The sequence below is a fragment of the Pinus tabuliformis genome, chromosome 2_2 (genome assembly GCF_031772625.1).
Source record: "Pinus tabuliformis cultivar Carrire ecotype Pingquan chromosome 2_2, CPIR1, whole genome shotgun sequence".
In the NCBI taxonomy this organism is placed as follows: Eukaryota; Viridiplantae; Streptophyta; class Pinopsida; order Pinales; family Pinaceae; genus Pinus; species Pinus tabuliformis.
The window spans coordinates 483,931,742-483,946,819 of record NC_142300.1 but is presented as its reverse complement, the minus strand read 5'-3'; the positions used below and the strand labels follow the sequence as shown (position 1 = coordinate 483,946,819).

Below are 15,078 nucleotides of genomic sequence, written 5' to 3'. Positions count from 1 at the left end.
TTATTTTTAAGTGATATATTATTTATCTCTTATTCTTTTATTGTATTATTATCTTATTTCTTAGCTATTGTTTAGATATATTGCCATCTTCTATGGTATTATTATTTTTTTCATAATTATTTTTTCTTATTATATTATTGTTATTTCCAAGTCATTTGTAAAAGATATACTCACATTTTTAACTAAACCCCAGTGGGAAGGATAAAAATCATTCCTCCCAACCCTTGGCTACATGTGGGCATTTTCATAAGGAATATGGTGAGATGGGCGATTAGATATGCATTAAAAGAAAAATGGAAATGGCGGCCCCCACCAGCTCGAAGAAGCATGATACACATCACCATGCACTCAATGTAGTCGATGTCTTTCACAATCAATGAAGTTTATGAGTTTTGTTGGTCTCGTGTGAAAATTGTAAATCGTTCCAGGGAGCATTACTACACCCATATAAGAATGGAAAGTATAATAGTCATGAATGATATAGGGCACATCATTCTGGATAATGGCATGGAGGAAAGTTGGAAGATAGAAACTCAGGCCTTCCTCAAGAATCATACGGGTCTACATGTCTACGCACCTTGGCTTTTATGAGCTAGTTTTTGTTGGTACTGTAAGTCAATCATTCTTATCCAATTCTATTTTAAACATCATTGTAAGTTCAAAGATGTGGATTTTAAATCAATAAGGGGCTCTAGTTTTTTCTAGTCCCTTTTAGTGTATCCCTACCTTCTCTAGATCACCTTTTCATCCATTCCTACTTATATTTGGCTCACTTTAGTTCATTCCAGTCACACATGAAGCTCTAAGATTTGAGTTAACTACTCCTTGGTTTAGTGATTTTTTCTGATTAGTTATCATCTCCCTCTCCATACTAACAAAGCTTAGCAGTAGTGACCACGGTCCACAATTGTGGCATATATCCCAAGAACTCCTTGGATAACAACATACTAGATGTAACTAGGTGTAAGGGGATAAATCACATAAAATATTCTTTGAATTTTCGCTTTATAACTCTAGCAAGGTAAATCTTATTGGAGAAGTGTTGTTTGAATCCCTATTTTCTTATTTTTTGAATTCTCACTTTATGTTCTCTCTTTGAATTTCTAGACCTAAATTGAAATCTAGGGAAAATTCTAACTCTATGGTGGATTTTCAAATGATCTAGGACTAGACTTAGTTCATAGACTCTCTGGTGTTGGTCAAGTAATTCAGTTGTCATTAGCCAACACTTTTTGAAATATAACTACAAATTCAAAACAAAGGGTTATTAATTGGACTAGGGATTCTGAGCTTCTTTCTGAGTTGATTGAGTCTCTTTTAGACTCTTCTAAGTTATTTTCCAACCTTTTCCTGCATATAATTGGTCAACTTGGATTCAATTAAGGAAATCTTTATGTCCTGACCTCTTGGTTCATAGTATCTCTTTGGCATCTAGAATGTTTTGGTTCCCCTGAGGATTAAATTATTATCATCTCTTTCTCTATATCAACCAAACCCAATAGTAGTTTTGACAATGTCTCCTTTTATGCTCTTGAGACAGGCATTTCAACTAGGCTTCTAGGAGAGGAGTTGTTGTTTATGATCTTATAGTGGGAAGTTTATGAATCTAATAATAAAATCATCTTCTAGGCTCTCAATTCTTATGATACCCCATGGTTATCCCCTCTGAATCTGGTCCTATGAAGAGATATATAGAATTTTATTGTTTTCCTCATTTTCCCTTAACTCTTTTCTCGAAGTTCAGCATGCCTCAAGGATGAGGCTCTCATAACAAAAGAGGTCGTCACAGTAGCAGGGGTCCATCAATCTTCCAAGAAAAATCAACAACATAACATTCAGTATATATTTATGACAACAATAGCCATCAATGGATCCAAAGGGAAATTGAGGATAGTGAGAGGGAAGCTAGAATTTAACATCAATTCAGTGTAAATGAGGAGGTCTTGGGGAATATTGGCAATTGGACATCAGATACATGTAGTACAAGATCAAGGAATAGAAAATACATAAAAATGGTGGATATCAACTAGTAACTAAAAGTCATAATGGGCAAGGCATTAGTGGCACAATCAAAGGAGCGACTAGAGATTTTGCTATGCACGGATGAGATGTAGAAGAAAATTAGAAAGATGGACATCAAACAAAAAACAATGACAAGGAATATTTCCAATTTGAAATTCACATACTCTGAAGAGGATACAAGCTCATATGTCGTAATCTAGATGGATTCCAACACTGGTTAGCTATAGTCGATTATAATCTATAATATGTATAGAAGTTACTCTATAGTGGACTTATTTATCAATTTCATACCTTTTGTTTGGAAAAAATCTATAACATTATGGTTTTGGTCTAGTTTCTTTTGTTACAAGATAATAAGCACAACAAAACTATTTCATGTTACCCATTAATACAAATTTATTGCCTAGCTTAAAAAAATGAACAATAATTCTTCCCAATGAATTGAGTTAAGCCCAATTCACATATAAATTACATAAATACAAACAGAAAATTACAACTATATTTCTAATATAAATAATAAATTCATAATAGTTAAAATATACAAATAAAACAAATACATTAGTCCACTGTAACTCCAAACAAACAATTTTAATATATATTTTAATTATTGTAGACTTTGATATATCTTTCTGTTAAGTCACGTCTCAACTAATCTTTTATTACGCTGCAAGGCATTTCCTTCTGAAAAAACTTCCCTCTCTGTCTTTTTGTCATAACCTTGTGTCCTTAGATTCTAATGTTAATCTTTCTATCATAACCTTGTGTCCCTAGATTCTGATGTTAGACGATTAAAAGATAAACAGCCGTTGGATGATCAAAAGTGGTTGAAAATATTTCGTTATCAATTCAGTTATAAAAATGTCGTATTAAGTATCCCCTTCGATGAACAAAAGTAGTTGGAAATAGTTCGTTATCAATTCAGTTATAAAAACGCCTATTAACTGATAGTTGGAAATAGTTCGTTATCAATTCAGTTATAAAAACGCCTTATTAACTGATCCATCATCCTGTTCTGCACTAAAAGTTTCCTACCCTCCTGTGCAGGAAAGTCTCCACCACAGAGTTGCTGGGCCGCTGGGCCTGGCGACAGTGTCAAGATACCCAATTGCCATTTTTCTGCCTTATACAACTGTGCTTCCGAAAGCTAGCCACGAGGACACGCTCTACGCACACATGCTATGTCAATGCTGTAGAAACAACATAATATAGGACATGCACATGCTATGTCAATGCTACAGAAACAACAGAATATAGGACATGCACATGCTATGTCAAAATGAGAGCACCACACTGTAGTGAGTCGCTTCATTATACCTGTGGTTTATGAAGACTCCTTCCCACTCTATTCTATTCCACCTATACCAAAGGAGAGTTGGCTTGCAACTGCTCGACACAGAGTTTCCATTACTGCAACAATGGTTCAACTCACTCTGGGCAGAAAATTATTATATTATTACTTAAGGCCATCTGTACTACTATTTACTTCCAAGATTATAGGTTTGAATTGCCATTTCAAAATCTTTTCATAACTAATCCTGGATTGCCATAAATCATAGAAGCACTGCCAATTTTAGCAGTGCCAGTCATTTCAAAATCTTTTCATAACTAATCCTGGATTGCCATAAATCATAGAAGCACTGCCAATTTTAGCAGTGCCAGTCTCAAAAAAAAAATTGTTGCAGCAAACGAAATTTGATTTTCCTTTTTATCGAAAAAAATTTGATACATTAATATAGTATGGTTGGAAGACGGCCGAGTGGAGAGCACCATCCTGCAACCTTTAGGGAATATTCTGCCCTTCATATGCTTTTTTCCAGTGCATCTTGGCCTGCAAAGGATCCAATAGTGTGGTTGGGGGTGGATACCTGCATGCGTCGGTGATTGGGCTGCCTTCGCCCAACCAATTGGTTGACGCTTCGTCTTTTCCTCCCAGACGTGTCCCTCCCTGGTTTGCTCTTCATCTTCCCTATTTCTTTGAAAACCTCTCGGCGATCTTGTCAAGCCTGGCGATGGGTTTCTGCATGCGTTCTTGAACGTGGCCCGACCTGCCTTACCTTTTTATCTGAAGTTGACGCTTGGCACTTCTCTATCCCGAACGTGTCCTACTCTAGACATTGTTATCTCCTCTTTTAACCAGTTTCCAGCTGCTGTCGAAGGTTTTGGCTCTCCTTTTGAGCGGCCTCCCGAGTGGGGATGTGAGACGACCCTATTTATGGATTCTGCTGCTCTGTTCCTTAAATTTTTGGATCCAGCTCATATATTCATTTTATCTGGCGGTAGTTCCCTCCTCTTGATTTGGCTCTGCCTTCCCGAAAGCTCCAGTTTTTTCAACTTCGGCATATGGCGTTTTATCATAGTTCGGTCCGCGGTGCTCTCCACTCGATCATGCTCGAGGTTACAGGTCAGTTAATATAGTATATCTGCGTTATGTTTTAAAAATTTAAGTGCTTAGTTTTATGGTTCAGGGATATGACTCTGATTGACCTGATTAACATTTTTTCCGGTGTTTCATATATATGAGTTATTCTTTTAAAGGTTTACAATCTATCTGTATATGTTCGGAACACTGGTTTTTTCTTATCATACCCTGAGCCTTTACCGGGGGATTTCTCCGCTGTTTTTTTGTTTTACATGTCGGGGTCTGAATCTATAGGTTGGTGGGGGTAACCATAAAAAATATCAAGAAATACTTTATTATTATCAAGCCATGCACAGACATCCGCCTCAGGATTGGACCTTGGTGGTGCGTTTATGAGATATGCTGCTGCTGTATTGTTTGCCCAGATGTGTCTTCCTGATGCATAATTCCACACAGGGGTGATCTTGCCTATATTTTCCGGTGCCGAAATTTTTGAATTTATATTCGCCGACGATAGGTTGGCTTTGCCATTATGGTTGATTATACTTATCCCCTGTTTTCTTCATAAATGCCCGCAGCCACATTCCTTTTTTCCATGTTGGATTGATGGCATATTTCTCAATCCTTCTGTCTGTAGGGAAGCTTTTGGTATCATGGCTACCTGGTCGTAGGCCGTCATTTCCTTTTTTCCTCCCGCGCCCATCCTTTTTCGGACATAGTTGTACTGAAAACTTGACTAATCAGGTTTTTTTTTCCACTTTATAATAAAGCCTTGCGGTACTTGGCTTGTCAATATATCTCTTGGGATCTATTTTCCGGTCTTATTGAAATCTGTATCTATCCTCCCTCATGGACTTTCCATCTGACAATTCCGCGGCATCAGCCTTGGTTCGGGCCACCTTAGACGCGGAAAAAGTCCATGCCAGCCATACTGCAAAATCCGACTGGGCTGCCACGTTGAATGCTAACATCATCCCTCCTTCACAGTATGAACTGTCTCCAAGGGGTGGCGGTTCTTCTTTTCATTCGCAACGTAAACAAAGCTGGCCGGTTAAAACTTCTCCCCCGCCCGATGCCATTAATTTGGATGGCCCTCTATTATTTGATAGAATCTCAAGCTTGCAAAAGAGAGCCTTAGTGGGTCGATGGCACTTTCCGTCTATGGAGGATTCACACTTTAGAACCTGGATTACTGCCAAATGGGCTCCTCTACTCGGTTATTCCCCAACCATTGTCAGGCTTATGAATAATTGGTATAGTTTCCATTTCCTCCGGGTTCGTGATTTAGAGATCATATTTTCAAAACCCTGGGTCCGAGATAGGAGTTTTTTGGCCCTTTACAGATGGCATATTGGATTTAATCCACTCAGATGCACTCCTCAAAACAATTACATTTGGCTGAAGCTGCCTGGGTTACCAATCGAACTGTGGACCAAAGAATCTATGGAGAAAATTGGTAATGCCATTGGACGCTTCATTTATGTTGATCCGAAATGCATTGGTGCAAAGGACAAGCATGTCGCTTGGATCCTCATAGAGAAGGAATACAGAGGTGGATTTCTGGAGTCTATTGATTTAAATTGGGAAATGTCAAACATACAACAACGTCTAGATTACTGGGGCATTCCATTTAGGTGTTCGGCGTGTCATAAAACAGGCCATCTCTTCCCCCAATGTCCACGTCGACCAGCTGTTAAACATAAGAAACAACAACCAGCAGAGAAAAAATCAGGTGCGACAAATGAACGTGATTTTATGAATATGGAACAGTCTTTCAAATATGATGCATATCGGGCTTCTATTTTTCCTAAAATGTAGCTCTTTCCACCTAAAAGTCTTTCCCCGGAAAGATCTTCCAGCCTCCTGCGTTCTCGATCGCTATCTGTGGGTCCTGCCAGGGGGAATATTGGTTTCGCTGGATGTCGCCCTCGGCCTACATCCACGCCTAAACTTCCCATTCTGTCAAATAATGATCTGCCCATACATCAGCTGAAAAATTCATTACCCTCCCCTCCACAGGAGCCGACCCCGGACGCTGCCATCCCCTCACCCTAGCCGATCCCCAAGCCATCCCTGGATGGTCCTTCATCCCCCCATCTACAATATATATCTTCATCTCCACAATCCCCTGCCGCACATATCCCACCTTCTATTATGATTCCATCTTCCCCCTCTCGGGCCCATGGAGCTGATCCCAAAGGGAAAGCTGTGTGTAAGTTGTTCACTCCTCCAAATTCCCCGGGGTCCTCGGACATGAATACTTTTGATTGTGATTTAGACCTTCTGTTAAATCGGGCATCATTGAAATTGGAACCTCTCACCATTCATAAACCTGATCACTCCCCTTCCCCTGTTATTAGTCTGAATTCGGTCGGGAACATCACGGTCCATCATAAAGAGAAGAGGGGAAGTAGACACTTCAGAGGGAGAAAGGGTAGAAAGGATATGACATCGCGAGATCTATCATTGATTGACATTCCTATATCAGAAATTGCATCTGATGATCTCTTAGGAAAGGGGCCTCTTAGAGCAAGCCGACCATCTGACGTTCGCAATGAATAACATCCTTTCAATGAATATTCGGGGTCTTGGAGCAAACCCTAAGTTTATGGCCCTAAAGGACCTATTTCTTTCCTCAAATTCCAAAATGCTCTTGATACAAGAAACCATGCATGATAGTATTCAAACTATCTCATATTTTAGACAGATGTTTCCATCATGGCACATGGTTGCTACCAATGTTGTAGGCTTGTCCGGTGGTTTGGCTGTTTTATGGGATCCAAAATGGATAAAGGCGGTTGCATTTCAATGTTTTTCCAGTATCCTCATACTGGCATATATTCGAGACTCTCTAGATCCAGTCCACATATTAAACATTTATGCTCCATATAAAGATCGTTATCCATTTTGGGAAAATTTTCTATCATCTGAATTTCTTGATATTGATTCCTTAATTATTGGGGGCGATTTTAATAGCACACTATGTAACGATGAGATATGGGGCAATGGCAGGAAAAACGACCCGATTGGCCACATGATCCAGGATGCCATCATTCAAAATAATTTCATTGATGTTCTACCGACTTGTCGGGGGCCCACATGGGACAATGGGCGGTCAAATGACTCTTTTCTGGCAAAAAGGCTAGACAGATTTCTCCTACATGGAAAACTGATTGAAAGATTTGGTTTCCCTTCGGTGAAAATTATCCCTTCATTTATATCAGATCATCGCCCCATTTCTATACAATGGAAATATATTGGATGCCGATTCGGTTATCCATTTAAATTTAATAGGACATGGCTCACTGATGAGCGTTTCAATCAGTTTATAATGGATTCTTGGCAGCATCCATCATGTTGGGCACAAGAACATTCTTAGGCTTTCATAGAACGACTGTCTATTCTCCGAAGTAAAGTTAAAAGATGGCAATGGGAGAAATCAGAATCCAATAGAAGAGACCTGAAAGATATAGATAAGAAATTGGAATATTTATCTACTCACTTCAAATAGCCCTTCATGTCCTCATGTATCCAGAAAAAAATATGGGATCTGGAGAAAAGGAAGCAAAAGATTCTTGCAAAGGAAGAAGCTACTTGGCGTCTCAAGAGTCGTGCCATATGGCTCAGAGAAGGAGATAAAAATACCAAGTTTTTTCACAGATTTGCAAACAAGCAGCGGGAAGTGAACACGATTTGGGAAATCAAGGATGTAGCTGGCAATTCACTTTTTTCCCAGGAGGCCATATCACGTGAAGCTGTAAAATATTTCAAAAATGCCTACAACAGAGACATTGGCAGTGGCATTGAAGATATTCTATGGGGTATTGACCTGTATCCTACTATGTTTGATGACAATCAAAACGCTGCTCTTTTTTTTGAAGTCACTGAGGATGAATTATTGGCGACGATGAAATCCTTTCAGAAAGACAAATGTCCGGGACCGGACGACTGGTCTATTGATTTCTTTATCCACTTTTTTGACTTGTTCAAGGATGATATTCTAAATATGGTCGAGGAATCAAGATTAAATGGTATCATTAGCCATCACATTTCCTCCACTTATATTGCTTTGATTCCTAAGAAGAAACTCTCCACATCTTTTTCTGATTATCGGCCTATTTCTTTGTGCAATGTCCTGTATAAGATAATCTCAAAAATTATTGCTATTCATATGAGGAATTTTTTATCTATGCATCTGTCCCTCGAACAACACGGATTTCTCAAGGAAAGAAACATCTTGGACGCGGTGGCCCTCACTCAAGAATGCTTACATTCCTTGCATAGTAGGAAACTGGATGCTGCTTTATTAAAAATTGATCTGAAAAAGGCATACGACAGTGTGGACTGGGGTTATATCCGCTGCCTCCTTGCAAGGATTGGTCTTGATAACAGGTGCTCCAGATGGATCATGGCGTGTGTGGTGGAGGTAAATTATGCTGTCCTGATTAACGGAATCCCCACTCCATTTTTCAAAGCAGCTAGGGGGCTAAGACAAGGATGCTCCTTGTCTCCACTTCTCTTCATACTTGTAATGGACTCTCTCAGCCTCCATATCAAGAGGGTGATTCATCTAAAAAATTTTCGGCCCCTTCCCATCTGTAGAGGAATCTACATTTCTCATAATTTTTTTGTTGATGATATTCTTTTAACAGCAATTTTGTGCAGAGCCACCTAGATCTGTCTTCATGAAATCTTGGGTAGGTTTCAAAAAGCTACTGGCATGAGTGTGAATGAAGGGAAATCATCCTTTCATGTTGATGATGTTAATGGGGACCTGATTATTTTCCTAACTCAGCTTTTCAATATCAAAGCAATTCCACTTCGGAACGGGCTCAAATACTTGGGATTCAATTTGAAAACTGTTGGATATCGAGTGGCGGATTGGTCTTGGATAGTAGATCGATTTTACAAGAAAATTGCTGCATGGGAGTATAAATGTTTATCCATAGGTGGCCGCACGATTCTGACTCAAGCTGTTCTCGTGCAAACGATGGTATATTGGGCACACCTTTTCTATATCCCTTCAGCTATCATTAACAGTCTGAATAGGATGACTGCCAACTTTATATGGGGAGGCAACAAAGATCAATATAAATATCACCTGTCCAAACTTTCTATGCTGGCTCGACCCAAAAAAATGGGTGGATGGGGTATTCTGGACTTATCTTTTTTTAGGAAGGCTCTTCTATGTAAATCTATGTGGAAAGCAATTATGGGTAAGTCTTTTTGGAGCATGGCCATTCGTGCTAAATATATGGACAATAAGGATTTGTCTTACTGGTTTAGGGAAAACAACATTGGGTCCTCTCTTGGCTCTGCAATTTGGAGAGGCTTCAGGAAATTGGAACCTTTTTTCAGGCAAAATCTGATATGGAAATTTCAGACTGAAGCTTCGATTTTGATAGGATGGGATGAGTTTGCTGGAGGGGCTGGTAAAATCCATATATCCACTCAGTTAATGAGATCGCTCCACAACAGGGGTATTTTTTCTGGGCCAGTGCCATTCGTGAATGGGAAGGAGCTGTTCCAATTTGGAAATCCGCGACTGAATTGCAACTTTGTGATGATATGGCATTGCAATGGAACTCTATTATATCCTCGCTGCGGGCACATGGCATATATCGCTCTGCGGATAAAGACTTCCTCATTTGGAAGGGACTTGGTGGCTCCTCGACTGTCTATGTCAAGCATATATATCTACAGATTCTAATCTCAGAAGCAGGAAATCCAGGAGATATCTTTCCTACATCCTTTTGGAAATCGGGATGCCCCACAAAGATCATAATATTTGCTTGGTTGGTGTTTCATAATAAGAATCTCACATGGGATAATTTACAAAAGCGAAATTGGTGCGGACCTACCATTTTCCTACTTTGCAGAACTAACTCTGAGAACAACTCACACCTATTTCTCTCATGCCCTCAAGCGCAGACTATTTGGCGGAATCTTGCTGCTCACTTTGGTTTCATCCACAGCTTCTTCCCTTCCATTCCTGAAGCTTTTAAAGGATGGAGTATTATGAACAAAAAATGGCGGGCCATTCCATTATTGACAATTTGGGCCATATGGAAATGGAGAAATAGTATGATCTTTAGTACTAAAAGGGAATCTCACTCTTCTGTTTTTGAATCTATCCTATCTCAATACAACGCACTCGATTTATCAGATCAGAACAGGAACAGAATTGGTAGAAGTTTATCGACATGGATGCCCTCGGCTACTCCATGTGCTTTTTTTGACGGGGCTGCACAACATGGTGTGTGCGCTTGTGGTGTATACATCATTCCAGAAGATGGTCAAGCCTTTGAAATTCATTGGAATGGCAGACCAGGTCCAACAACAGAGCTGAGGCGGTTGCTTTAGCTGGTCTTCTTTCCTTTTGTATCTTTCTTGACATTCCGAATCTACAAATCTTCGGAGACTCGAAAGTCATCACTGATCATCTCTTGTCAAAACACAACATAAAAAACATACATCTTGATGGATGGCTGCACAGGATTGAAGCATTATGGAATAGCAGGAGGGATTACACTATTTCTCATATTGACAGGCATAAAAACAAAAAAGCAGATGCTTTATCCAAAATGGGCCTATCTTCTCCCCAAGGCATTTGGAGGTTGCAGATCAAGATGGACAATATCACCTACCAGATCTAGGACTTTAGTCTTCCGGGTACATAATTTTCTTTCTAATGAAGAATTTCTGGTATGTATCTACTTTTTCCTTTTTTGCCTATTTCATTGCGAAGGTTTGCTCACATATATTTTGTTGCCATAAGAATCAATTTTCTCAGTATCTGTTGCTCATATATATCTATCCGCATATATTCTATTTTGTAGCGGAACAAGATATCTATTCTATGTTTTATATCCACAATATGTGGCTTTGAACACCATATCTGCCTCTGCTACCGACTTTATCCTTCAATACATGTATATGTCTATACATTCTCTTTTATGAATATAATGCAAAATATATAGCTTTTTTCGTGCTGAAAAAAATATTATATATATAAAAAAAAAATAGTGTAAAAAGTATGACCCAAAAAAGTATAAATTTTTATGATTTTTATTTTTAAAATTTTATTGTTTTTTAAAATGATATGTTTTATTTTATTTTTAACCATTTATTTCTTATTTATACCTATAATTTTATGCGAATCTTCAAATATTATTATTTTTAGATATAAAATTCATAATTTTTTTTTATTTAATAAAATTGGTTATTTTTCTAAAAATTTTATTTTATTTTTCTATTCAAAATTTAAAATTTATTATTTTTAGGTAGAATTGTTTTGTGTATTGAAATATTATATATAAATATATAAAAAATTAACTTAATTTTTTTTTGGGTAAAAACAAAAGATATTTATTTAAATAAACATTACAAAACAAACACAAAAAAACACAAGTTTGGAAAACATTTTAGAAACAAACATCTTCGAATGAAAAATAAGAATAAGAAGAGCAATAGGACAACTTCAACATTCAACATTTAAAAAAAAATTGTGCATAATTAAGAGATAAGAAAATTAAAGCGCTAAAATTATGCCTAAACAAAAGAGTTGATGCTAGTTTCAAAATAAGAAAAAGAAGAGTTATAGGACAACTTCAACATTCAACATTTAAAAAAAATGTGCATAATTAAGAGATAAAAAAATTTAAAGTGCTAAAAATATGCCTAAACAAAAGGGTTGATGCTAGTTTCAAATCTACATTAGAATCAGGAACATTTAAAAAAAATTATCCATACTTAATATATAAAAAAAATTAAGTATAAAAAATATGCTCCAAAAAATGGTATATTTTGAATCAACATCTATTTTTGATAGGTTGCTTTGTTATAAGACATTTTGTATTCATTGTTGTATGGTTTAGTTTTGGGAGTTTGTATGAAAGTTTTGGTCCTCTGTGGTATTTAATTAATTTTTTTAATCAAAACCCCAAAAAAAATGTTCTTCTCTTTATTATATATACAATTTGTATGAAAGTTTTGGTCGTTTGGAACCTTAGTAACACAAGTGAATGATATACTATGAATCAACATCTATGTTTGATAGGTTCCTTTGTTATATGAGCTTTTGTATTCATTATTGTATGGTTTAGTTTTGGGAGAAATGTGTTTGTATGAAAGTTTTGGTCCTCTCGAACCTTAGTAACACAAGTGATACACATAAATCCTCTTTCCAATGTTACAATGATTTTTGGTAATATAAAGTATTTAATTAAACCATGTTTGGTAATATGAAATATTTAATTATTTTTTTTCAATCAAAATCCCCAAAAAATGTTCTCTTTATGATATATACAATTTGTATGAAAGTTTTGGTCCTATGGAACCTTAGTAACACAAGTGATACACCACAGAAATCCTCTTTTGAACAACCATTTTTGGTAATATAAAGTATTTAATTAAATTTTTTTAATCAAAATCCCAAAAAATTGTGCATTTATCTTTATGATATATACAATTGATTTAAAAATCCTTCTAAACTTAAATGCAAAAAAAACTCATATTAATAATAATTAAAATAATTGTTATTTTAAAAAAATTTAATATATTAAAATTTTCCTTTTGATCCATTTTCTTTCAACTTGTTTTGGTATATTTTGAATTATCTATTTTTGATAAGTTGCTTTCATATAAGAGCTTTTGTATTCATTGTTGTATGGTTTAGTTTTGGGAGCATTGTGTTTTTATTAAAGTTTTGGTCCTTTGGAACCTTAGTAACACAAGTGATACACACAAGCAATACACAGAGAAATCCTCTTTCAAATCTTCCTCTTGATCCATTTTATTTCAACTTCTTTTGGTATATTTTGAATCATCTATTTTTGATAAGTTGCTTTGTTATAAGAGCTTTTGTATTCATTGTTGTATGGTTTAGTTTTGGGAGCATTGTGTTTGTATTAAAGTTTTGGTCCTGTGGAACCTTAGTAACACAAGTGATACACACAAGCGAATAAATCCTCTTTCAAATTGATGTACAACCACTTTTGGTAATATAATGTATTTAATTAAAATTTTTTAATCAAAAACCCAAAAAATTGTGCATTTCTCTTTATGATATATACAGTTGATTTAAAAATTCTTCTAATCTTAGATGTGAAAAAAACTCATATTAATAAATAATTAAAATAATTGTTATTTAATATATATATATCTTAAAATTTTCCTTTTGACCTATTCTCTTTGAACTTCTTTCAATTTTGGTTGTTTCACTAAATTAATGAAATGTTGCTCCGGAAAAAGGTATATTTTGAATCATCTATTTTTTATAGGTTGCTTTGTTATAAGAGATTTTGTATTCATTGTTCTATGGTTTAGTTTTGGGAGCATTGTGTTTGTATGAAAGTTTTCGTCCTCTGGAACCTTAGTAACACAAGTGATACACAGAATAATCCTCTTTTCTTTGTTATAAGAGCTTTTGTATTCATTGTTGTATGGTTTAGTTTTGGGAGCATTGTGTTTGTACGAAAGTTTTGGTCCACTCGAACCTTAGTAACACAAGTGATACACACAAGTGATACTCAAGTAATCCTCTTTCAAATCGATGTTACAACCATTTTTGGTAATATAAAGTATTTAATTAAATTTTTTAAATCAATATCCCAAAAATTTATGCATTTCTCTATATGATATATACAATTTATTTAAAAATCCTTCTAAACTTAAATGCGGGAAAAACTCATATTAATAAATAATCAAATTAATTGTTATTTAAAAAAAAATTAATATATTAAAATTTTCCTTTTGATCCATTTTTTTTCAACTTCTTTCAATTTTGGTTGTTTCGCTGAATTAATGAATTGTAGCTGTGATTTTGGGAGATCTATGGAGGTTGGAGCCCCTAGCTCCAAAGGGCATTGTCAGGAAATTGACACAATTTTCCTTTTCATTGAATTACTTTCAGCTTATTTCAATTTTGGTTGTTTCATTGAATTAGTCGAAGGAAGATATATGAATTATTCACATGCAACTATCATTTTGGAAGAAATATGGAGGTTGGAACCCCCAACTTGAGAGCCCAATAAAATGTGGAAAAAGGAAACTATATAGTAGAATTGATGCCTCTCGACTTGTGACTTATGAAAATTTTTCATAGCATGATTGCTATACATAATTGCCTCTTTACAGGGATCCTTTCGATGGGGATGTATTTAGACTTCAGTTTGAAAATATGAAATTTTACGGGATTCCTAAAGGTAAGTAATTTCATCTTCTAGTTCTGAATGACATTTTGATTTGCTAATTTTTATTTTCGATAATGTTAGGTAAGTGATTTCATCTTCTAGTTCTGAATGACATTTTGATTTGCTAATTTTTATTTTCAATAATGTTTTATGTGGTAGGATTCTTCTTGAAATTATGCCTTACGTTCCTTTGCAACATTTGGTGCAATTGCTAGTTTTATTTCTTTTGTAGCATAACACCCAGAGGGGATTTGAATTGATGACGAAATATTGATTCACGATCAATCCAAATCTTAGTGGGCCATATCTCAACTAAATTAATTTTATATACTATTTAATTTAAATAAATAAAAATGTTTCTTTTAATTAAATTTTATAATTATAATACCAAATAGTAAGTCTATATAAACCTTATACAACAAAAATTATAATATGGATACACAAACAAACAACTTATAACAATTCTAATATTAAACATTGAATACATAAACAAAGAACCTATAT

General features: G+C 35.7%; 1 protein-coding gene across 1 annotated transcript; it reads left to right on the top strand.

Annotated features, from left to right (window-relative positions):
- The first annotated feature begins 7,898 nt into the window (after positions 1-7,898).
- Positions 7,899-10,091, top strand: LOC149193456 (uncharacterized). The gene is made up of 2 exons (XM_089407315.1): positions 7,899-8,807; positions 9,177-10,091. Exons 1-2 carry the CDS (start codon positions 7,899-7,901, stop codon positions 10,089-10,091), a joined length of 1,824 nt encoding a protein of 607 aa, XP_089263441.1.
- The last annotated feature ends 4,987 nt before the right edge of the window (positions 10,092-15,078 follow it).